This window comes from Anthonomus grandis, chromosome 2, assembly GCF_022605725.1.
Source record: "Anthonomus grandis grandis chromosome 2, icAntGran1.3, whole genome shotgun sequence".
NCBI lineage: Eukaryota > Metazoa > Arthropoda > Insecta > Coleoptera > Curculionidae > Anthonomus > Anthonomus grandis.
The window spans coordinates 8,648,631-8,674,685 of NC_065547.1; the positions used below are offsets into that span (position 1 = coordinate 8,648,631).

The following is a 26,055-nucleotide window of genomic DNA, read 5'->3' on the forward strand; positions in this document are numbered from 1 at the left end:
AACACTCCTCCCTTATTCTACATTCTTATTTAACGCCAAAGACCCTTTGCCCTTATCCACCATTTTAGAAACGGTAAACAATTCAATGGGCACGTGACCGACCAAATCATCATAGTTGGCGGCGCCATTTTGATTTTCAACTGTCAACTGGTTCGTTAAAGATGGCCGACGGGTATCGACGCCATTGTGGAAACTAGCGCTGGTCTCCGTTAATTTCGATGTTGCCGAACCTATTTTTTAATATTGAGTTTTTAAGCACACACCTTAAAAAGCGTTTCCAGGGTATTTTAAACTAACCTATGCTGTCTCTTATACACTTGGCCCGGTCGAACTCGGGAAAATCAAGGGCGGGGATATTTTTCGCTGTAGACCATTTAAACACGTTTTCCATAGCGAGATCTCGTGGATTTTCGTCTGGTAGTTCGGTTATTTGGGGTTCCGAGAACCTTTTTTGGTTATACATACCTATAAATAAAGAAGTTTTATAATTTTGACGGCTTATCAGCTGATTTCTGGCCTTAGCCATGAACCGATTCCAAGCGATCTAACGGTTTTAACCGCGGTTAAACCCTTTGTTCACCTTGAACAGTCCCTTTATAACATAATAACCAATCGTGTCCGCTTGGACGTGTTTGGTTGAAGTAACTTCGTAATTTGTCAGCTGTCACTATCATAATTTTGTTTGTTTCTAAATAATACCCCAGACGCCAGTAATATTATATGTAATTAGTTCTTAAACATAAATGTCAAAAAAGAAAACTTATTAGCCATAATAAATTTTGTGTCATTTTTAAAAAGGAAATAATTTGTTGTTTGTTTTTTCCCGCACTTATTTTAATATCTTTGACATTTGACATTTGACGTTTAGAAAACAGCTCCGGACGTGGGTAATTACTGTTCCAAATTGATGACGTCACGTATCTCAAGCGGTATAACTATAACTATTATAACTATAACCGCTATCATTAACCAGATTATTATATTATTAATTTGGTTTAATTATTATATTATTATTATTAATTTTGGTTATTAATATATTATTAACCAAATACGTCCAAGCGGTTATAGTTATATAGTTATAACCGCTTGGACGTATTTGGTTAATACCATTTAGGAACGGTAATTACTAAGGCTCGGAATCAAACTCGGTTTATTCGAATATTTAAATATAATTTAAATTATATTTTACTCGGAATATTCGAATATTTGAATAGTCAAATTTAATTTCGAATACCTACTCAAATATATTTATTATTTTTCGATTATTATTATTACACATGCCGCCGACGACGCCGCGCAGATTGATGGCACCAAACATAGATAAGAATTTTTTTGTCTATATTCGGTTTTGATGGTGAGGGTTTGCCTGCCCGATCTTTTCTTCTCTTTGCATACAAGCTACGGGCGGTTATCGTTCTTGGTAACATTTCATATTTCCAGTTCCACTTTCCAGATTTCCACGTGGCACGGCACGGCGTAGTTGTATTTGAATCTGGTTGTGTATAAAAGCGATCGATTAAGTGCTGTATAAGGGTTAATTTTAAATTAATTGACTTAATTTAGACAACAGTAAGTCTAGTAGTAAGTCAATATGAGTTCGAGAAGCAAAATTTGGCAATATTTTAATAGAACGGATGATCGCGTTGAATGCAAATTTTGTTTGTAGAATGTTTGTTTGTTGTTTGTTCTATAATGTCAAGAACAAGACAGGAACAAGCAATTTATGGAATTACTTAAGAAATAAGCATCATTCACAAATCATTGTGTAAGTATCTCTTGCTCGATTTGAGTGGTTTGACCACTAAAATGTATTAGTAATTAGTATTACTGTAATTAGTATATTAAAAAAGCTGCACGGAAGGAGACTGGAAAAAAATCGATTCGCGCCGCACTAAAAACTATAAAATTGTAAAATTCAGTACGGGTTAATATTCTATTTATTGCATAAATAAATATTTTAATAAAATAATAAGTCAAAAAAGCGTAAGCCGTTCTTTCAATATTTGTAATGATAAAAATTCGGCAGGCTTTTTTTCACTGTCTATTTATAAAAAAAATATTAATGGTAATGAGTAATAACTACAACATATTTACCTAACTATATGCCTAAAAATTATTTTATACTTCTTAGTTTTAGTGCAATAAAGCGTGTTTTTGAAATTTGTTTAAACTATACAGGATATACCATAGATTTTTTCCTATATGATTTCTTATTCCTTTATTAATTATTTGATTTTTGATAGACATAGGTTGACTTTAATAGAATTTTTATAGTATTAGACAAATATCTATACAACTAAAAAATCAAATATCTTAAAAACGCAAAAATGGCAAAAGAACAGGGTGTTCCATTTAAAATAAGCAAATAGATAGATAGAGCTCTACTTCTGATATAAGCGACAGTGGCGCGGCGCCCACCTTAAAAATATTTTAGATGAAAAGAGCCCCCTTGAAACTTCCCTAGACACATATACTTTAAAAAAATAGTAATACAGGATGTCCCAATTATGGTAGGCGTAAACTCATAGCGAAACACCCTGTATACCTAAGTAAGACATAACATTTCCTTATAGCGAGACATGATCTACAATACATTCAAGCCTGCGAGATGAAAATTTAACTGTTTTGGATTTGGATGTAGAGAGGAGTGATCTATCTGAAGGAAACACAGAGCCATTCGATTCTCAGCAGAGTTCTAGTTCCTACTCTTCAAACTCAATCCAGCCTAAGATTAATGAAGTGTTTTCCTCTATATATGTAACAAAGCAAAAAGAAGAAAGAATTACTCAACTTATAACAAAAATTATTTGTGTGGACACTTTACCAATATCATTTGTAGAAAACGCTGGGTTTAAAAATCTACTGTCCTACATTATCCCAACATATAAAGTACCAGTAGCAAAAACCATTCAACTTCTGGTCAATGCTCTTTATGACATACAAAAACAAAAACTTATTATAAAATTAGCAGACGCTTGCTATATTGCTGTAACTATGACAACTGGAGTTCCAGAGCCAACGAATCTTACATCTCTCTAACTGCTCATTATATTGACAATAATTGGGAACATATGTCTTCCAATCTAACAACAGAGGTTATGGAAGAGTGGCACACAGGAATAGAAAGTCTTTTAGATGATTGGGGTATAAAACATAAATGTATTGCAATTGTGCATGATAACGCGGCAAACATCATTTCCGCAACAAAAGAATTTTTGTTTGACTCAGTATGCTGTTATGCCCATTCACTGCTGTTAGCTTTAAATAAGGTTTTGGAGGATTCTATCATTAAGCCTACAATAATAAAATGTAGCAATATCGTTGCTCATTTTAAGCATTCAAATTTCAAATGTAGCGTCAAGTGCATTAACTAATATGGAATCTCAATTACATTTGCCTGTACATAAGCTCATTCAATGCGTTAAAACACGTTGGAATTCGACGTATTTTATGATAAAGCAAATTTTGGAACAACGAGCTGCATTAGTGAATGTAATTTCTGACCGGGCTGTAACACCAAAAAATCAAGCCATCTTGTTGATTTTAAATGAAGATGACTGGGACATATTGGAAAATTTAGCTTCTGTATTGGAACCTTTTGAGTTGGTTACCACATTACTTTCAGCTGAATCCCAACCGACCCTTTCAATTCTTATGCCAGTTTTAAAATCACTTCTACAAAACTTTATTTCAAAGATAGAGGTAGATGATTCTGCGTTTTTAAGAAATATTAAAAAATTCTAAAAAGGGAATTTGAAAACAGATTTAAGGAAATTTGCGTAAATGTTTCCGTTGCTAAGGGAGGGAATATTCAAATTTATGATTTATGTACTTTTATTGATCCTCGTTTTAAAACACAAGAAAGATATGTAGGTACACTATTCAGCGTTAAATTGCACCTTAAAAATTTATTGGAATCAGGTAGTGAACCATTTAATAACCAAGATTACCAACCTACTCCAAAAAAGACCGCCTTGGATATTTTGTTTCCTAATGAACCATCAATCAGCTTTGATGAGGTAGATTCATATTTTGCTGAACCTATTTTACCTAAAAATATGTGTGCATTTCAGTGGTGAAAAAATAATGAAAAAAAATATCCAAGGCTAGCCAAATACGCAAAAAAAAATACCTTTGTATTCCGGCTACTTCAGTACCTTCGGAAAGGTGTTTTTCAAGTGCTGGAAACATAGTCACTGCAAAAAGATCGTGCTTAAAGGGTGACAATGTCAAAAAATTATGTTTTCTTAGCGCTAATTTGTAGAAATGTATTTCTTTCATTTTATTATTTTGAATTTTGAGTTCTCTTCTTTGAAGTTTAACAGAAGTTTTTTTTTTGTTTTTTTTTGTTATGTTAGTAGTAAGTAAGAGTCATGTTTTTTCAAGTTTAACAAAAGTTTTTTGTTTTTTTTTTTTGTAAGTAACTATTGTATATAAGTATATAAGTACCTTACTTGTTTCGGTTTCTATGTTATGAATAAAAAAAGTTCTTTAATGTAGTTTTTGTTTTTTTGTACCTCGTAAATTTTAGTAAAAAGTTAACTATTCTTAAGAAGATTCTAAGAAGTTTGGTGTATTTTCAAATAGTCTAAATATAAATGGTTTTAAACTCTTAGAATCAAACTCTATTTATTCGAATATTTAAATATCGAGTTTTTGCAAAAAAATTTATTCATTTCAACAAATATTCGAATATTTGAATACTCGAATATTCGATCATTTGAATACTCAAGTATTCAAATAATTGAGAATTTAAATACTCGAATATTTGTATGAATATTCGAATAGTGAATAATTCAAATATTCAAAAAAAAAAACGAAGTGAGTATTCGAACACATAATTTTCCAAAATTCCATGCCCTAGTAATTACCGATAGAACGCTTGGAATCGGTTATGGAATTGTGAATTGCTTACGCAACGGGCAACACCTACCAGCAGGCTGTAGGTGTTGCCCGTGTTGTTACAGAGAGAGACAGATAAGATGTTACAGAGAGAGACAGATAAAGAAAATAGTTAGATGGTAAGAGACGAGTGAATAGGTGACGTAAGAAAGCGGAGACGGTTGAAATGTGCTATGTAGTTGTACCGTAAGGCAATAAAGATGTACAAAAAAATATATTAATGTTTGTGAGATTAATAATACAGTTAATCGAAACGACGTGAATTTTATAAAAGAGAAACTTTATTTATTTCATAGCTTATCAGTTGATAGCTGTAGCAATTAGCAATAGAATCTTATATTGTAGGTTGCCTAGGCAACAACAATAAAAAATAGTGAGATAGAAAGAGAAAGATGAATAGAGCACAGAGTAGGAAAGTGCAAGGGGTTGAAATGTATTATGTAGTTGTACAGTAAGGCATTGAGAATGTACAAAGAAATCGTTTTAATTATTAATGTCACAAACACCAAGAATGAAAAGGATTTAATCGAAACGACATGTGACATTTTAGAATATGCATTAAATTTTTTTTTGTTTAAAAAAAATATTTGTTAAAATTAAATTATTTTTTGTTAACATTCCATGCATGTTCTGAAATATCACGTGTCGTTTCGATTAAATTGTTTTAATTATTCATTAATAAACGTCCTTAGTGTGAAATGGAAAGAAAGTGTCGCAGGCTTAGGACTTCAAATAAAACGGATTTCTGTTCAAAAGAATTCCGACCTTTATTTAGACGATCTTCAGGGCTGGAAATGACACGTTACACTTTACAATTAAATAAACAAATAAATGAATAAATTAAAACATTAAATAAAAAACACTGTAAAACAGACAGTCTTATTTTCTTATGTTTACATCAAATTTTAATGACTATTTTTACAAATATGTCATTTCCAGCCCTGAAGATGGTCTAAATAAAGGCCGAAACGTCAGTAATTCTTCTGAAATAAAATCAGTTTTATTTGAAGTCGTAAACCTGCGACACTTTCTTGTCGTTCTAATTCAAATTCAAATTTTTTCAAATTCAAATAGTTTATTGTCCAACAGGAAAACTCCCAATTACAAGACAATCGAAATAATTAAAATTAAAACAGTACAAGTTATAAGCACCTTAAATAAGTAGTACAAAAAAAATAATATAAAAAAATAATATAAGATCCAATATAGAGTGATAACAAAATTTAAAATTTAAAACAATAGCATAATTGTAAGAATATAAGACACACTAACCAAATGATAACAATCACAGAAAAATAATCAGGTATCATTCAAATTAAGAGAGGAACACATCCTTTTTTTAAAAACATATTCAGTGCTGCTAAAGATGTCGACATCTATAGCATTTATCTGATTATACCATGTACAAGCACGGTACGGTGGAGCTTTGCTGGACAGATTTGTTAAGTTAAGAGAGGGATAAAATATATGGTGCCTCCTTGTATTGGCAGGAGGAACAAATAGAGGTAGCCTCTCTAAGAGCTCAGAACAATCAATTTTATTGTTGCAAAGTTTATATAAAAATATCCGACTAGAGAGAATAGTACTTTGCTTTAGTGACAAATAGTTGAATCTATTCAGCAGGTACTCCTGTTCCACACCTCTTACTGGATATACTCCATCCAACTTAACAGAAAGTAACTTTAAGAATCTGCGCTGTACATACTCCAGTCTGTTAACATGAACATCATAGATGGGGAACCACAACATAGAGCCATACATTAATTTAGACTTTACTGATGAATTGTACAATACAGTCAAGCTGGATATATCTTTAAATTGAGAAGTGGACCTTACTATAAACCCGAGGGATTTTAAGGCTGAACCAGTGACCTGTGCTACATGCTGGTTGAATGTCAGCCTCTTATCTACTTCAATGCCCAAATCCTTCACTGAAGAACAGTCTAGCAACTGAGAATCACTCAATATATATGGGTATAAAATCTCTTCATGAAGAATGGAAATTGTCATTTTTTTACATTTGTCACAGTTTAGGGGTAGTTTATTTCTTTCACACCATTCAAAGACCCTATTCATGTCCTCTTGCAGCTTCAGGCAGTCCAGCATAGTACGAATGATACGAAACAACTTCAGATCATCAGCGAATAAAAGACAGAAACTCTCCATACAATCAACTAAATCATTAATAAATAGATCGAACAGCATTGGGGCGAGGTTACTGCCTTGGGGCGCACCACTCGAAGCCACGTAATACTCAGACCCAAAACCACTAAATTCAACATACTGAAGCCTGCCAGTCAGATATGAGACGAAGAACTCCACCAGACAAGGATGAAATCCAGCCAAAGCCAGCTTCCGTGCCAGCAAACCGTGATCCAGCCGATCAAAAGCCTTTGAGAAATCTGTGTACAGCACATCCAACTGGCTTTTCTGATTTATAGCTAGATATGCTGTTTCCAAGAAACAAGCCATATTAGTGACAGTAGATCTTTTCTGAAAGAAACCTGTATTGTATTGGTCTTGAGTGATAAGTTGAAGATTTGTAAGAGTGGTACAGCCAGGGCCGATGCACAGTCACGCAAAAGAAATGAAGGTATTTGGTCAGGACCCGCAGTTTCTTTGTTTTTTAACTTCTGTAAAGCTTTTCTTACATCTGCCTCAACAAAAGATTAGACCAAAATGTTGTCTGAACCATATGTATCAGATTCTTTGGGCTGAGCAATAGAGGACTCAACATAAACACTTCTGAAAATATCAGAAAAAGCATTTACAATACTTTTAGGACCCACAACAGTGCGTATCTTTATAGCTCATAGAACCTGGAATGCGAGAGTTGTTTCGTTTAAGGTGAATGAACCTCCAGAATTGCTTTGGATCACTCCGAATAGCTGACTCAGTCCTGGATATATACTCATGATAAGCAAGATCCATTTTTATTTTTACTACCCTCCTAGCAGCTCTAAAATCCTCATAAGCAGCAGAGCACCGTGTATGAAGCCATCTCCTATGTAGCCTAGACTTTAATTTTAATAATTTCCTAATTTCATGAGTGTACCACACAGGATATGAGTATTTACTATTAGAGGGTCGAAAACGAGGAACAGCTAGACAAAAAATTTCATGGATTTTGTCATAAAAGGTTTTAACTGCCTCATTAACATCTGACTGGGTGTGTATAAAAGTCCAATCCACATCAGAGATAAGCTGGTAAAGATAGGGAAAATTAGCCCTCCGAAAATTATACTTAGGACTCTCATTGATGGAGGGGAAATCTGTAACACTCTCGAATTTGACAAGATTCAACGAGATATTAATAGCAGGGTGATATGCATCCTCAGTGACAAGGGGTTGGTCGTCCCTATCCACAGAACACTGGAAGTTGGAGAGAACTAGATCAAGCAAATTATTGTTGCAGTTAAGGGCATTGTTAAATTGAGAGAGATTCAAAAACGCCATAAAATCCCTTAGGCCAGCAAGTTTAGTGTTACAATCATAAACATTATCCTGTATAAACCTCATATTAAAATCCCCCAACAACAAAATATTTTGGTTCTGAATTGCCCTAAAAGAGGAAAGATAATCAAAGAGAGACAAGTAATTTTCTAAAGGCGAGTTTGGTGGTATATATATAACAATATCCATAGATGGTAGTATGACCTCCAAGTCCTTCAAATCAACCCTGAAAGATGCCAAGTCATGTCTAACATCCAAGAACTCCACCTCCTCTTTTGACTCCAAGAGCCTCGAGATTTCGGTCCTTACGATACACTAAACAGTTATTTTCAAAAAGTTCCCGATCCCGTACACCAGCCTCCGTACGCCTCTGAAGTTCTGCCTTCAAATTTCGATACTCCTGTTGTTGCCTCGGTGTTTTATTCATACTTAGAGATAGGTGTTTCAAATTAGTACTTTTTTTGAGTCTGACGGCGTTAGCAATCACCATTTGAGGGAGCTCTGGAGAGTGACATATCACTCTAATTGGTCTGATTTTATTGTCAACCTGCCTCCCCATTCGGTAAACCCTAAAATCATCTTCAGAAATGTTAGAGTCCACACACTCCCTGATCACTGATGTAACTGCCTGCTTAATATCTTTTGTTGATTCGGGGCAATTAAATAACATGAAATTCCTTTTTCTGCCTGTGGGATTGGAATTCGTCTCAATACCGCAGTTCACAACAGTCTTCTCCAGTTCATGCTCCAAAGAAGTAACCCTTTTAGTAAGCAGTTCATTATTTGCCTTTAAGAGATCATTCTTCTCCTCCACCTCCTTTAAAAGCATTTTTAAATATGTAATTTCAACCTCGAGAGTTCGAGAGCAGACTGTTGGTTATTAATGAGTTGTCTTTAGTTGTGTTACCACTTTGACTACAAGTGGGATCACCTTTTTTCCCATTTACCTGCTCAACAATGGATTCTTTGCATTTGGGACACCAAAGAAGGGTAGCACGATTTTGAAGCAGAATTGATCTTATTTCAGTTGTTGTTTTCACACCGCAGCAATTCCTACATATTGGTTTACAGCACATATCATATTTACACCCAAATAATTGCTGTTTGTCTTCCCGAGCCACACAACAGACACCACAAACAGAGCATTTCATTTGTTCACTAGACATCTTTCAGGTTAGAAATTAAAAACCATGCAAAATTTTTATGCTAGAAGTGACCACTAATGGTAACTCCAATTACACCACTGAACTGGATATAAACCAGTAAAATAAGCACAGATTTAGTATTTGATATGATTAATAGACAGCAAAAAATCAATTAGTAAAAAAATCACATATGCTCAAAACAACAACAACATAACCTCCTCGATATTAAAAATGATCTAGCTAGCTAGCTAATTGTTAATGTCACTAGCATTAATAAGTAAAATGGTGCGTTTGTACATATTCATTGCCTTTTTGTACAACTACATACTACATTTCAACCCTCTCTGCTTTCTTACGTCACCCATATATTCTTCTCTTTCCATCTCACTATTTTCTTCATCTATCTTTGTCTGGAACATTCACAGCCTGATGGTAAGTGTTGCCCGTTGCCTAGGCAACCTACGATACACAATGCCATTGCTAATGACACACATTAGCTGATAAGCTGTCAAAATTCAAAAATTTCTTATTTACCTTCGAATATTTCTTCAGTTCTCCTCGTCAATGGTATTATCACCGTGTGTTCTCTTATGGTCATGCTCGGCTCGTATACATGATGGCCAAAATGTTCCACAGTGCCAGCCACTTCCATTATCCCAATCTGGGTTGTCCGCACGTGGTACGGAAAATTTTTATTGGCCACACTTGGCATGGTAAGCACCTTAAAGAACACCTCTTAAACCCGTTTTTTTGACGTTCCAAGGCTTACCAGAAACATGAGGTGCCCACCAAATGCTATAAACAGCAGCACAGCATACACCACAGACTCCCTTACCCACTTATCAATGTAAGTGTTGGCTGATATAATAAAGGCTGGGCCAGCCACAAACCAAAGCGTTCCAAACAAGTTAAAAGGGTAATAAAAGTTGGACTAAAAACCATAACTTACATAGATCTAAATATAAGGCTCCTAATAAGTTACCTTTTCCGGATACTTTTTTAATGTGAAAACTGTTGAGTAAATGAACATAAACCAGGCACAAAGTCTTAAGATTATTAATCCGTAACCCGCGGGTGATTCGTAGAGATAAAGGACTTCTCCTGGGTCAAACACCTGTAGCAGAACCTTTAAATATATTAATAAATTAAACACATTTAATACTTGCCAAAGCTTCATAAACAAATATCGTTAAATATGTGGTAACATAAAGGCACATGAAAATTGTCAGTTTAACAGATCCCTTTAGAGGCAGCCTCCCTCTGGTTATGGTAAACCCTTTTGCCAAAAGTAGCAGCAGTAGCAGAAAACAAGTTTCGGACGCTCCCATTAGCATATTAGCTAAAAAAATGAAATTGATACATGTCAAAATGTACTTTATGTGTTTAGGGGCCAAATTACGGACCAGCTGGTAAAGTTCCTGTCTGTTATCAGGCAGATAAATTCTATCCTCTCGGTAAACCTACCAATAGCTGTAGGAGGAATTATGAATCAAATTTTAACCCGTTACAGAAGGTTAAAATTTAAGGTTTAAGTAACAGAAGGTTTACAGTTTGGCAACAACATAATTGCTGTGGCCGGTATAATAATCTTAAGAAAAAAAAAAGATTAGGGTTATGAATATCCGGTCATCAAAATCTATACACAAAATTTTTTTATGTGTATAGATGTTGGTAACCAAAACAGATAAAAAACATCTCATTGAGCCTCTCCTCGCCAGAAAATCTAGGCAAGTACATACTGTGAATGGACATTCTGTATTATATTAGCTACTTGTCTCAGCAGTACCAGTAAAATTCTATTTTTTTTTGCAGAAAAATGGACGAAAAAGAAGAAGCTAGGCTGTTGAAGTTTTATGATGAAGTCGAGACTGCTGAATCAGCATCGTCTAGTTTGGATGAGGCTAGTCAAAGTGATGAGGATCCTTATCATAATTCTGAAAGTGGGGATGAAGACTATGTTCCATCAAATAATAGCTCTGATGAAACTCAAGAAAGTACCGCTCTTAGAACATTGAAAGGCCTTTTAATGTTCTAAGGTACCGCTTTTGAGAACGAGGATATCAGTTCAGCATCGAATGACGCAGAACCTTCGTTACCATCGCCAAGCTCTAATCAGTCAGACAGCGATAAGGAATGGCACAGCGACGTTAAAGACATTCCGGATTTCAACTTTGAAACGCAAATGCTGGGATCAAATTAAGATTTGATCATGTACCATCACCGCTGGAAGTTTTCAAAACTTTGTGGGATGATGAAGTGATGGATCTTTTGACATCATGCACTAATGAGTATGGGAAAAAAATGGAAACGACCAACAGACCCCATGCAAGGTATGCGCGAATGGCATCATTTCCGAACACCAATTTTGAAGAAATGTGTAAGTTTTTTGGATTGTCACTTCTTCAAGCCCAAGTACGTTTTCCAACTCTGCGAAAAATATTCTCCTTGGATCCCCTTTACTATCATCCCATATTTTCCAACGTAATGACTGGAAGGAGGTATGAGCAATTACTACGGGCGTTCAACTGCACCAAGGAAAAAGGAAATGTCGATCGTCTGAATAAAGTTACTTCTCTGCTACAAATTTTGATACGCAATTATCAAAAAGCCTTTTTCCCGGAAGAGGCATTAGCACTGGATGAGTCGCTTTTATTGCACCGAGGCAGATTGAGCTTTAGGCAATATATAAAAAATAAACGTGCCAAATATGGAATTAAATTCTTTGAATTATGCTCTCCAAATGGGTACAATCAAAACATTGAAATATATAAAGGAACGAAACAGGACGATGGAGAAGTTTCCAAGCTACAGGCATTGGTATTCAGATTAATGCAGCCATTTTTAGATAAAGGTCATCACTTGATAATGGACAATTATTATAATAGCGTGGGGTTGTCCAAAATTCTCCTTCGTAGAAAAACTCACACGACAGGTACTTTGAGATCAAATCGAAAACAAAACCCAAAAGTAGTTACGACAAAAAAACTCAAAAGAGGCGACCATATTTGGAAAAGAAATGGTAAAGTGTATGTCAGCAAATGGAAGGACAAGCGCGATGTTTTGTGCATTACTACCAAATTTCACCCAACGATGATAGAGGTTTCGAATTCTTATGGGAAAAAACTACAAAAGCCAAAAGAAATTCACGAATATAACATGAATATGTCAGGGGTAGACAGATGTGATCAGTTTAATTCCTATTGCTGCCCCAGAAAATCAATCAGATGGTACAAAAAGGTGATATTTCATCTGTTAAATGTTACAGTTATAAATAGTTTCTTGCTGTATTGAGATATCACAAAATCAAAAACAAATTTACTTCAATTTCGGGAGAGTATCATTAGGGGATTACTTGGGATTCCAAACAATCGGAAGAAAACTGGTGAACCAAGGTGCAGCAAATGCTGCAAAAGTTTCAGTCCCTGCGGCACACGTTACAGCTGAGGAGACAATTGTAGCTGAAGTTTTACATGTCTTAGAAAAAATACCAGTCCCGCCCAACTCTAAACGCAAAAGTCATTTCCTGCGATGCCGGGAGTGTTCTAAGCATGACAAACGCGGGCAGACATCATGGAGATGTAAGGTTTGCGAAACGCATCCCCCATTGTGTGTTGGGAAATGCTTTGAAAATTTTCATTCCAATAAATGAATTTCGGTTTTTGTAATACCTATGTTATAAGCATATGAATTAAAATTTTTGCAGTTTCTTACTTTTGTGAATAAAAACTTTTATTTTTATACATGATATATTATTTCGTAGTACCTATGCAACCTTTCAATAAATATATTGTCTGCATAAGCAGTTTTGTCCCTATATAACGCAAGTTGTTATCCAAAGGGATAGGTCTGCAATAGCAGTCTGGCTGTTTCTTTACGAAAAAACACCACAAACAAAAAAATTCTAACTGACATATAATTTATGACCTTAAGACATGCCGATTCTAAAAAAAAAAATTAATACGTATTTGCATTTTTGCTAATTGTTTGTACGTATCCCACCAGATATTTGCCAGTGAATCACAGTACACAGCTTTTTAGAAACCGTATATTGTGCAGTGAATTTGGTAGAATTTTAATCAATTTTTTTACATTATTTTTATAGAGGATGTTCTCAATAATCTAATAAAAAAAGAGGTCGGTAAACTTTACTGAAAAAGAAGTTATTTTGCTCTGTAATTTAGTAAGTCAATATGCAGGTACAATTGAATCAAAAAAGACTGATGCAACATCTTGGAAAGAAAAAGATCAGGCCTGGCAAAAATTGACATCAGAGTTTAATTTAAAAAACCCTATGTCAAGGGTGGTTCGAACCCTGAATAATCTTCGAACAAAGTGTGAGGGTATAGAAAAAGATCTAAGAAAAAAAGTAGCCAGGAATAAACAGGAAATATTTAAAACTGGTGGCGGTAGTGCAACCATAACACCTTTTACCACCTATGAGGAAATAATTTATAATTTAATAACACTGAGTGTTGAGGGACTGCCTTCAAGATATGATGATAATAGTAAGTGACAAAATATGGTGGCTCAAATTTGATGTTCACCTATATGGGATTTCTTAGATGTATGTTTTCTTTTCATTTTTCAGTCACATAACACTGGCATAGCCATCAAAGAAGGGCAGGTGAGGGAAGGGTGTAACCTTAAGTCGGACATTATCCTATTAAATGAAGAGAGATTTAACCAGATGAAAAATAACAAAATACTCATATAGATTAAGAACAAAATTTAGATACACAAACTTCTCGCAAAACTATGCAAGTTCCAACTCTTTGAAACATTTGAGGTTATAAATTTCCTGGTAAACCTTTTATACGCTGCTTTTTCCTGTTGTTCACTTATTCTACTGGTAATCAAGAATTATCCCGCTGGTAAGACAAACAAGAAGTTCATAATTAAATTTTTAATGTTACTAGCAGGATAACTTTTTCAGACACTTTACCAGTCAGTCCATAATTTGGCCCTAAAACACATTCAGACAGCACTCTACAAATAAATGTACAAAATAAGAAAACTTACAAACATTATTAATAAAATTTTTGTCCGCAAATTCAACGCCACACATTAAAATGCAAAAAAGAATTAAAATGAATACATACACATAATAAAACAATAAATAAATACACACATATAATAACATATAATTAAAATGAAAATGAATCTTCATAATATTCCAATAAAGAATAATATGCCTTCCCCACTAAGAGTGTACGCAGTCGCTGTCTAAATATATTAATGGACGTTGCCTCTTTAATGTTACGTGGTAGGTGATTAAATAACGTTATGCCTTCCTAGATGATAGATTTCTGCGTCAAGGCAGATGTAGGGATAGGCAGATGGAAGTTGTTTACTTGACGTGTCACGTACCTGGGATTTTCTGCTATGAATCATGACATGTTTATATGAGATGCTAGCCACTTCCAGGATATAGATATTCGTGACGGTAAGAACATACTCTCTTTGATGAAAAGACTGGGTTTTGCCCTGGAAATGTACCGGAGAGCCCGTTTTTGCAGAATTAGGATTGACTGGATAAGATAATAGCTAGCATTTCTCCAGAAAAAATACCATACCTAATACGTGATTCAATCAAAGCAATATAAACAGATCTACCAACCGATGAACTTCCTCAGTTGTCAACCTTACTGCAAAATAGGCTGAAGATATCGAGATATATAGCGAGATATATAGCGAGACCAACAATATGCTCCCCAAAAGCAAGATCTATGGTCAATCCAAGGAATCTGCTGATGCTGTGTTGCTTGATGGTAATGCCTCCAAGAGATATTCTCTTCAGGGAGCCTTTAAAGCTATATAGCATAACCTTAGTTTTGTCTGCATTTAACGAGAGGAGATTCGAATAAAACCAGATGTTTAATTGCTGTAAATCTGTTTGAAGAGACTTGCTGTCTAAGCTGTGCTATAAAATCGTGGTGTCGTCAACAAATACAGTAAGTGTCACGTGAATGTCAAGGTTTGCTAAATCATTAACATGGTGGTACTTCCCAATTTACTGAGTCATATCCCAAACAAACAGAACCAATAAACACTCGCTGACGCTGATCTTTTAAGTAGGAGGCAAACCAAGCTTGCGCTATGCCTCTGAAGCCATAGAGTTGGAGCTTCCGCAACAGAACCTCATGATTAACAGAATCAAATGCTTTTGACAAATCGCAAGACTGCTGCGGAAACTCCATCACCGTTGATTTGGCTATACAGATCGAAAAGAAAGTTATAGATAGCATCACCGGTGCCTACTTTTCTTGGTATCCAAACTGATGCCTGCTAAGAATGTTATTCATGCAGGTTGGAAATAAAGAAGAAAAAAATAACTCTTGATGTCCAAGATGCATCTATTGAGTTGACTAGCGTTGACAGTGCTGCATCAGGTAAGTTGAGAAAGATTTTTGCTGATAGCACATCTTTCCCAGAAGAATTTTTGTTTTTAATTGAGCATAGAGTTTCTCTTACTTCCGTAATATAAGTTGACATGAAGAAGAAAAAGAAGAGTTATTATGGGAAGCATCTATCAAATAACTATGTGGGTCTCGTGATGTGTTTGGACCCCTATGAAGATTTTGAGCTAAGCTACAAAAGAAGCTATTAAGTTTGTCCGGCGATACCTCTGGTCTTACAACTGGTTGATAGTTTCCCTTAAGGCGGATGTCGTTAACAATCTTCCAGCACTCGCTTTGTTTATTGGACGAATTATTCATGCGATCTGAAGAATGGCCTCGTTTGCAGAGTCTAATGAGCGGTAGGAATTAAAGTAATAATGACATTCTGGAGAATGAACGCAGATTTTTAGACGACTTTTTCAACCTCTTAGTAAACCATGAGTGTTTTGATGCCGCTTTTGGCTTTACCTTTTACCATTAAATAGGTGCACAACTTTGTCATAGACGTTTGATAGTAAGTCGGTCAGTTTACAAAAATTATTCCAGTCCGTTACAGTGCATATACCATTAAACCGCTATACCATTAAACCGCTTAAAATTTACTGAAAATTCGTCCTAGACGTGGTTCTTTTTTAACCTGTATTTTAGGTTCTAAAAGCGTGCAAAATATGGCCTTATGATCTGACAAACCAGCGCTTTCCATGTGGCATTTAATATTACTATTCCGAAGGTTAGAACTTACTATCGTATGAGACGAAAATTGAGTAATTCGTGTCGGCGAGTTTACATGCATTGCCAAGTTAAATGAACTAAAAAGGTTTTTTACGCGCAATGTGGCAGCAGAGTTGTCGTCAGTATAGTTAATGTTTAAGTCTCCTGTCAGTATAATTTGTTTTGAGCAAGAAATCTCAGCTAATAAACTCTCCAAACCTAAGAAACAAATATTCAGATCGGATATCGGTGATCGATAAATACAAATTTCATACCTAAAGATTTTTACGAGAAAATAATACAACATTCAAAAGTAGTTTCACTAAGAAGATAGTCAAACTTGTCTACTTTCTGAAAACAACTCTTCTCCAAGAACAAAACATTAATATCGAGCAACCTTCATGAGACATTCGAGTCCTACAGTATTTGGACAGTGTTAAATAATTTGGAAGATATATAAGTTTATCCTCTTTCAACCAATGCTGCGTCAAGAGTACTATATTTGTATTTTTTAATCCGTTTAAATATAATGAGGGTTCGGACGTTTTATTTCACACTGACTGGTAATTTATTAATAACAGAGAAAGATTTTCTGTTACTTGTGAGTTATTACACAAAACTGCATCGTGCATTATTATACAGTCTAGGGATGCTTACCAAATCGTTTTAATGGGGCTGAAGTCCTTCCACTGACCGCCATCTTCAAATAAACTATACTCATTAAAATAATTCCCAGCAATTGTACAACACAAGACACCACATAGATTTTATATGTAGTATGCAGTAATTGGCGTTGTTTCAATTCCAGTGAGCAGACAGTAATGCCGAGCATCAAAAAGGAGTATGCTATCGAAAAGGTCATCAGAATAGGCAAAACGTCTGCAAATTAACAGTTTTTTTTGGTGAATAAAGATTATTAAAGACGATCTTACAAAACTCGTCTGCCGAAAAATGTTCATGCCAATAGTCCCCGGGGGCCCCATTGGTCATTAGAAGTTGATAGTTCAAGTCGATACCCTGCAGATGATGAAGAACTGAAGATAAGTCTTGGGAAAATTTAATTTTTTACCTTTCCATGACAATTACTGACTGCTATAAACCACCATCTTTCCCTAGAGCTTCTAAATCTTCTCGAATTGTGACAGTTAACGTATCGGCCCCTCCTGCTTAAGTGGTTTGGTTGCTTTGGATCGTTTATTAGTGGTACCGATCGCTTTTTTATTGGAGATTTTTGGTAGTTGATGGCCTCTTCAGGTATCTACAAAAGACACTGTGGAAAATAACGCGTGATGAACCCATAAATCGCATAACTTTATTATTTAAAGCGAATACCAAGAGAACTGTGTGTTTATCGTCGGCGTCTGGAGTTCTTAGAAATCTTCTGCTCAAGGCCGGACTGGTTCGTCAAAACAAAACGTATTAAAAAGAGTTAGTTGAGTTGTCGATTAAAAGAAATAAACGTCGCGACGTTTTACGGCTCGGGCAAATAGACATTTTCCCGTGTATAGATAGACTATTTAAAAGTTTAATTCCGTAATCTTATCAGTAGTTTTCAATTATAATTCAGAATTAGTCTGTAATAAAGTTTTTTATACGTATCCGGGAGTATTATTTGTGTTTAAACGTAAAGCGAATGTAGAATATTTACATTTTGGTGCCGAAACCCGGGAAAGCTTTTAGTGGACTTTTTCTCTTTTTTTTAACGGATTGAAAACTATACTAACGTAACGGACTAACGTAATAAAAAAATGGAGGTTGCGATGAAAACGGCGTGTCGCGCTCAGCTCACGAGGGTTGTTAACGAAGCTAACGTAATTATTGATTCGGAACTATTTAATGTGAAAGACGCTCTTGTTCAAGTGGTCAAAATAAAATCGGCTCGAGAAAATTTAAAATCTGCTAACGAAAAGGCGAGTTCATTTATTAGTGAGGATCAAATGGACAATGAGTGTGTAAAAATTTTGGAATATGACGAAAAGGCTGTGGTAGCAATTGCAAGATTGGAACAATGTATAGCGGAAGTAAATAGTCAAGGAAATATGGCTTTGGGTGCTTCTGCTGAGAATATGGATAATGTGGGTCAACAAACGGGAGAATTACATCAACCTAAAATGTCGGTAAGACTTCCTAAATTAGAACTAATTAAATTTAGTGGAAATTATCACGAGTGGCCTGCTTTTTGGGAACAATTCGAGTCAGCTATTCACAGCAATTTACAATTGGATGATGCTTCAAAATTTAGTTATTTAAAGTCAGTTCTATATGGAAATGCCTCCATAACGATACAGGGTCTAACGACTAGTAAAAATAGTTATAACGATGCCATTCAATTATTAAAAGATGAATATGGCAATAAGGAATGTATTATTGACAGCTATATTCAAAAATTGCTAGATATAAACCCTGTAAAAAATAGAACGGATATCTCAGCTCTAAGAAAACTCTATAACGTAACGTCAAAAATAATGAAATCCTTGCAACGTCTTGGAATTGAACCCGTTAGTTATGGCATGATGGTAAAATCTATAATTTTAAAAGCTCTACCCCTTTCTATGAGAATAGAATACAACAAAAAGCAAGCCACAACTGATATAGGGAATGATAACGAAGAAACTGCCTCTAGAAACTCAAATATGACTCATGAGAGTTCAGGAAGTAGTAGTGAGGCATCTTATGAGGATAAAGTGCTAAAACTGTTACAGTTTATAAAACTAGAGGTAGATTCTGTAGAGCAAGCCAATATACTATCGGGTGAAAAGTCTAGCGGAAAATCTCAAAGTGCTGACTCTTTTAAAAGAAATCGCTTCAAGCCTAAAGAGAATAATGAGTTTACGGCCGCAGGACTTTTTACATCGGTAAACGAACATTGTTTGTTTTGTAAATCAAAAGATCACATGACGACTAATTGTACGAATTCCGCGGTGACATTGGCAAAAAAGAAAGACATTTTAAAATCTAGTGGCAGGTGTTTTAGATGTACAAAGAGTAATCATTCTTCCAGGAACTGTAGAACGAATATTAGGTGTAATAAGTGTTCGCGTAAGCATGCTATAACCATGTGTGACCCGGACTTTATCAAAAATAATAGCGCAACTAATCGGTCTAGTAATAATAATGAACAATCTAACGAACAGGAAAGTGGAGCTACAGCTTTGTTTTCTAATAACGGACTAAGTAATGTATTGTTGCAGACCGCGTGTGCTCAGGTGTTGGACAGTGGACAATCTAAAACTTATATCAGACTTATTATTGATGGCGGAAGTCAGTTGACTTTTATTAAAGAGTGTGTCTCCAGACAATTGAATTTACCAATAGAAGGGACTCACAAACTGTCTATAATGTGTTTTGGTAAAAAAGAACTGGCGCCTGCGCGGTTGTGTAATCGAGTAAAGTTAACAATAAGAGGTGTAAACTCTAACGAAAACATAACGATTAACGCTATTGAAGTACCAGAAATCTGTTTTGATACACTTGCTGTTCCATCGTGTAACAATTCAATTATAAATGAATTTAGTAAGGAGCATAGTTTGGCTGATATTTGTCCAGATAACGCAGAGCAAGTTTTGCCTGGAATATCAGTATTAGTAGGAGCTGATTACTACTGGAAAATAGTCACTGGAGAAATTAAAAAGCTGTCAGAATATCAAACTGCGGTGAATACCTATTTAGGATGGACTATCCATGGCAGAAGCTGTGAATATGGATTTTCATTGAATGTGAATGTGGCTAATATTTTCCAAGTGCAAACTGTGAATGATGATTTTGATCTAAAGAAATTTTGGGACCTGGAAGCTATTGGCATTAATGATACTAATGTAATGGACCATTCTACGAAAAGGTACATAGAAGAAAGTATACACTTTAACGAGAATCGGTATACTGTGGCACTACCTTGGAAAAGTAAAGATATAGTAGTGGAGTCAAACTTTAACGGGGCACTTTCGAGGGCTAAAAGTTTAACGTCAAAGCTTATTCGCATGGGAGGACTAGTAGAGTATGATAAGGCTGTGCGAGAATATTTTGAGAATGATTGCGCAGAAAGTGCTAATAGTGTTATTTCGCCTAAAGCCTACTATATGCCACACAGGCCGGTGTACAGATACGATAAAGATACCACAAGAATAAGGGTTGTATTTGATGCATCTGCCCATGCTCCAGGAATGCCATCTTTGAATGATCTTCTATCACCAGGTGAAAACTTGGTACCCTTGCTATTAAAAGTGCTAATTAATTTTAGAATTGGCAACGTTGCATTAATAGCTGATATTGAGAAAGCCTTTCTGCAAATTGAAATTAATGAGGATGATAGAGATGCACTAAGGTTTTTATGGTACGAAAGCTCAATTGAGGATAATGGAAGCTTACCAGAAATAGTTAGTTTTCGCATGAAAAGGGTGACTTTTGGTGTAACGAGCAGTCCCTTTATCTTGGCAGCTACTTTGACCAAACATTTGGATGAGCAGAATGAAGGTTTTAAAAAGATATGTGATATCATGTCAAGGTCATTTTACGTCGATGATTTGGTGGCTGCTGTAGACACGTCAGACGAGGCAAGTGAACTTTATTTCAAAAGTCAAGAAATAATGAAGAAAGCTAGCATGAATCTAAGGAAATGGGCTACTAATAATGTGCATTTAAGAAGAACTCTTTTAATGGATAATGAAAAGGCCAGTAATCCTGTAAAGAAAGTTCTGGGAATACGGTGGTGTACTCTTACAGATCAGCTAAACATTGATGTCAATTCTATATTATCTACCGTCGAGGATCATACGGGGCAGCAAGGAATAACGAAGCGTAAAGTTCTACAGACAATTGCAAAAGTATACGATCCATTAGGATTATTAAGTCCATTTATAATAAGAGCAAAAATTTTAATACAGCAAATATGGATTGAAAAGTACGACTGGGACTCCATTTTATCAAACGAATTGACCGAAGTTTGGATTAAGTGGGAAAATGAGTTATTGGAACTTAAAGAATACTGGATTCCAAGATGTGTTGTTGACTACTCAAAAGACCATACGGAATTGCACATATTTTCAGATGCTAGCCCCAAAGCATATGGGGCGGTGGCCTATCTTAAAGTAACAACTTCTAAAAAAAATAAAAGTTGTAATATTCTGGTAGCAAAAAATAGAGTGGCTCCACTTAACTTGAAGGGAGATAAAACGTTAACGATTCCCAAATTGGAGCTAACAGGTGCATTGTGTGCTGCTAGGTTGCAAGATTTTATACTAAAAAGTTTGTGCAAAAATATCGACGAAATTTTCCTATGGACAGACTCCAAGATTTCTATGCATTGGATTAAAGGAAAAAGTTCAAAATGGAAACCATATGTTGCCCATCGGGTAGCAGAGATCCAAAAATTAACAAAAGGTGAATGGAGACATTGCCCAGGTGTTGAAAATCCTGCAGATTTGTTATCGAGAGGGATTAACGTGAAAGCATTTGTAGAATCGAAACTTTGGCTTCACGGACCTGAATGGTTATTGAAAGACAAAGAGTTTTGGCCAAATGATGGGATAACGGAGCCTGAGCAGCATGGTATTTTTTCGGCATTTGCAGTTCAAGTTGAAGTAAACGGAATTAGCGGAGAGCCCTTATTTCCATTTGACAAGTTCAGTAATTTTGATAAAATACTTAGAATAACGGCTTATGTAAGAAGATTTATAGCAAGGTCACGAAATCTTCACGAAACATTATTTGATTCAATAAAGGTTAAAGCTGAAGAACTGATCCAAAGTGAATTTTATTGGATTAAGGTTATACAGGCTCAGTATTTCAAAGCGGAAATTAGTGCTTTATCAAAAGGTCACATTATAGAGAGGCAATCGAGCATTCTCAGTCTTAATCCATTTTTGGATGATCAAGGGGTTTTAAGATTGGGAAGTAGATTACAGGAGGCAGCCTTACCTTATGACACGAAATATCCGATTATTTTGCCTAAAAAATCTATCCTAACGACGCATGTAATATTAAGGATTCATGGTGCAGTAAGGCATGGCGGGGTTAATATTACCTTAACTAATGTTAGGAAAAAATATTGGATTATCCAAGGAAGGCAACGGATTAAGGCTATAATAAAGACTTGTATCGTATGTAAAAGGTTAAGAGGAAAACCGGCAAGTGAACCCTTTGCACCGTTGCCTAGAAGTAGATTAGATGCTGTTGCGCCTTTTAAAGTGACAGGGGTAGATTTTGCGGGACCATTGTATGTCATAAACGAAAATGGGAGATTAAAAGTCTATATTATGTTGTTAACTTGTGCTGTTATTAGGGCGATACACTTGGAATTGGTTCCGGATCTGACAACAGAGAGTTGTATCAGAGCTCTTCGAAGATTTATTTCGAGAAGGGGAGTGCCCGACATTATATATTCCGATAATGCTAAGACATTTAAACGAGCTGCTTTGGAGTTAAACGAGCTTACAAAAATTTTGTGGCAAAACGAAGTTCAAGGATTAGCTGCCCAGCAAAGAATTAAATGGCGATTTATTGTGGAACGAGCGTCATGGTGGGGTGGCTTCTGGGAGAGGCTTGTGAAGTCAGTTAAAGATGCATTAAAACTGTCGCTTGGAAAACGTACTATTGGGTTTGATGAGTTGCAAACAGTTTTGACTGAAGTTGAAGCTACTATTAATTCAAGACCACTAACATACATTGGTAATGAGCCAGATGATTTGTTAATTCTAACGCCAGGCCATTTTTTGCTGGGAGAAAATTATTGTGGATTTCAAATCGATTTGACAAATCCGATAATTAAACGGGACAATATTTTGCAGGCTTGGAAAGCGAGGAATGACATCCTTACAAAGTTCTGGAAAATATGGTCATGTAACTATTTACAACAATTAAGGAGTGTTCACAATAACGTAACTGTAAAGCAACAGAAATTGCAAGTAGGCGATTTGGTTCTGTTGTATGAACAGAATCTTCCTAGGCTAATGTGGAAGATGGTTCGAATTACGAAAACTTTCATAGGACGAGACGAGAAAGTTAGGGCATGTGAAATTGTGACTTCTAACGGTTTAGTGATGAGACGGCCAATTCAATTACTCTATCCACTTGAGATTTCTGCCGCCCGGGAGGATGTGGAAAATAACGCGTGATGAACCCATAAATCGCATAACTTTATTATTTAAAGCGAATACCAAGAGAACTGTGTGTTTATCGTCGGCGTCTGGAGTTCTTAGAAATCTTCTGCTCAAGGCCGGACTGGTTCGTCAAAACAAAACGTATTAAAAAGAGTTAGTTGAGTTGTCGATTAAAAGAAATAAACGTCGCGACGTTTTACGGCTCGGGCAAATAGACATTTTCCCGTGTATAGATAGACTATTTAAAAGTTTAATTCCGTAATCTTATCAGTAGTTTTCAATTATAATTCAGAATTAGTCTGTAATAAAGTTTTTTATACGTATCCGGGAGTATTATTTGTGTTTAAACGTAAAGCGAATGTAGAATATTTACAGACACTAAAGTGATACACACAGAAAATATTTATAAGATTTTATTATTACCAAGGTAGTCTCAGTGGTTTCAGATTCAGCAGGAAACTGGGATGTAGTTGAAACCAAGTCATCAACAGTGGTACCACTGGTAATTTCAAGTTCAGTAGTACTTTCAAAAGTCTCAATTATTGTGGTCCCTTCAGTTGTAGATGCATCAAAGAAGTCCACTGTAGTTGATGTAGAGGTGGTAGATAATGTCGTTCTTATTGTAACTACTTCTGAAATATAATAAAACGGCTTTATATTTAGTAATGGTACTTGGGTAAGGAAAGATGTACTTTTATTAGTTGTTGTCCTAGTAGGAAATTTTATGGTGTAAAGGGGCGCAGACGTAGTGGTTATAACAGGAATCTGCGGTCTATAGTGGCATCCAGAAAACTCGCTTAATTTAGAGTCTCGTGCTGTTAAATTGACGATTTGGTTCTGCTGGATGTTTAGTACCGATTCTCTCTGTTCGCAAGTCTTAAAAATTTCTAATAATTTAATACTACAATTATTATTGACGTATTATATCTAATATGTACCTTACTGGATTTATATACAGAAGGCCACTGATCATCAGTGTCATAATATAGGAGTAAATTTATGTCTCCCTGGTTATCGTTGTAATCGATTATGTAACTGAATTCGCCCTCGTCCGATAAGAAACAGAATCTTGCTAAAAATGCCCAATTCTGGAATAGAAAATTTTGGAATTTTATTTTAAAAAAAAGAGATTTTAAGATGTGCGATTATATGCATAAAGCGGTCGTTTGATAACAAAAAAAATGTCTTGGAGATGTTATAATAATGTTATTTAGAAGACCTTTTATTAGATCTAAAAAATATGAATATTGGGCCAATGTTTATGGAAGGCCAATATACATCAAAACTTGATGTAACCAATATTGGGCCAAAACAATACACTTGAAAAAAAAAAGGAATTTTTGATGTCTCTGTGGGCTTTATCTACTTTATAATTCATACCTCGTTCGTTTTTAGTCTTCCCTCCACATACTTACAACTACATACGCGGAAAATTTCAAAAAATATCATTATTAAAAAACGTTTATCCGAAGTGGGTTGCATGGTAAATTATATAAAGAAAATACGGAAAATTTTGGCAACAGTTACGTAAATTGTAATATAGAACTGCTAATACACTTTGTGTACATTAAAACTGTATTTGAAAACACATAAAAATCAATTTTCTGCATGTGGTTGTCTTGGCAACCTTATTTGCATTCACTACAATACTGCCGTCGTCCATCGGAAAACCACCGTATGTTGAGTTTTTCAAAAAATGAGATTATGAGGTCTTTTTAGTCTTTGGACTAAAATCTTTTAACTTTTGCATTAATTTAATTTTTTTTACAAAAAAAAAACTCAACCAAAATTAGGTAAATTAAATTTATATTAAAAAATCAGAATGTATATATGTTAAATGTGAATGTCTTTACGGTGTCCATAGTTCTGTTTTTGTCCTCAGAATCACTACAGGAATGGTTTTGTTCACAACATTGTTGACAAATCGCATGAAAATTTGCACAGTTATTAGTTCTTAATCTCGGACGGTTATATATAGGCAGCGTTTTAATCGCTAACTTGCTATCAATTTTGCAATGACAATCGAAAAGTAAATAAACAAAACAATACAGAACAGCTGATCTTAATTACGCGGTACCACGTAGCCATGTGCGGAATACGCGTGAGTGAAATCGGAAAATATTTACTTGCCGCCAAAATTACTATTTTTTATGATGTTGGAAGTGTGGCGGCGATTTTTCAGTGTCCGTTTTTGACGAATTTTCCTTTACATACCTTTTGAGAACTACCTTTTAGAATTTTTAAACGCAATTAATAAGAACGCAATTAATTAAACGCAAATAATAATAAACAGTTAATTAAACGCAAATAATAAGAATTTTTAAAGCGGCACCTCGGCAGCCTACACTTATC

At 35.2% G+C, this 26,055-nt stretch overlaps 1 protein-coding gene across 1 annotated transcript; it reads right to left on the reverse strand.

The window, feature by feature from the left end:
• LOC126750186 (transmembrane protein 145-like) lies at positions 1-25,711 on the reverse strand. Its single transcript, XM_050459719.1, has 13 exons — positions 25,084-25,711; positions 24,642-24,791; positions 24,396-24,579; positions 24,127-24,335; positions 17,679-17,867; positions 17,542-17,626; positions 17,267-17,488; positions 10,667-10,839; positions 10,483-10,614; positions 10,270-10,431; positions 10,035-10,221; positions 298-465; positions 1-230 (listed from the first exon to the last, which is right to left on the reverse strand). Exons 1-13 carry the CDS (start codon positions 25,183-25,185, stop codon positions 13-15), a joined length of 2,181 nt encoding a protein of 726 aa, XP_050315676.1. The 5' UTR covers positions 25,186-25,711; the 3' UTR covers positions 1-12.
• Positions 25,712-26,055: the final 344 nt, after the last annotated feature.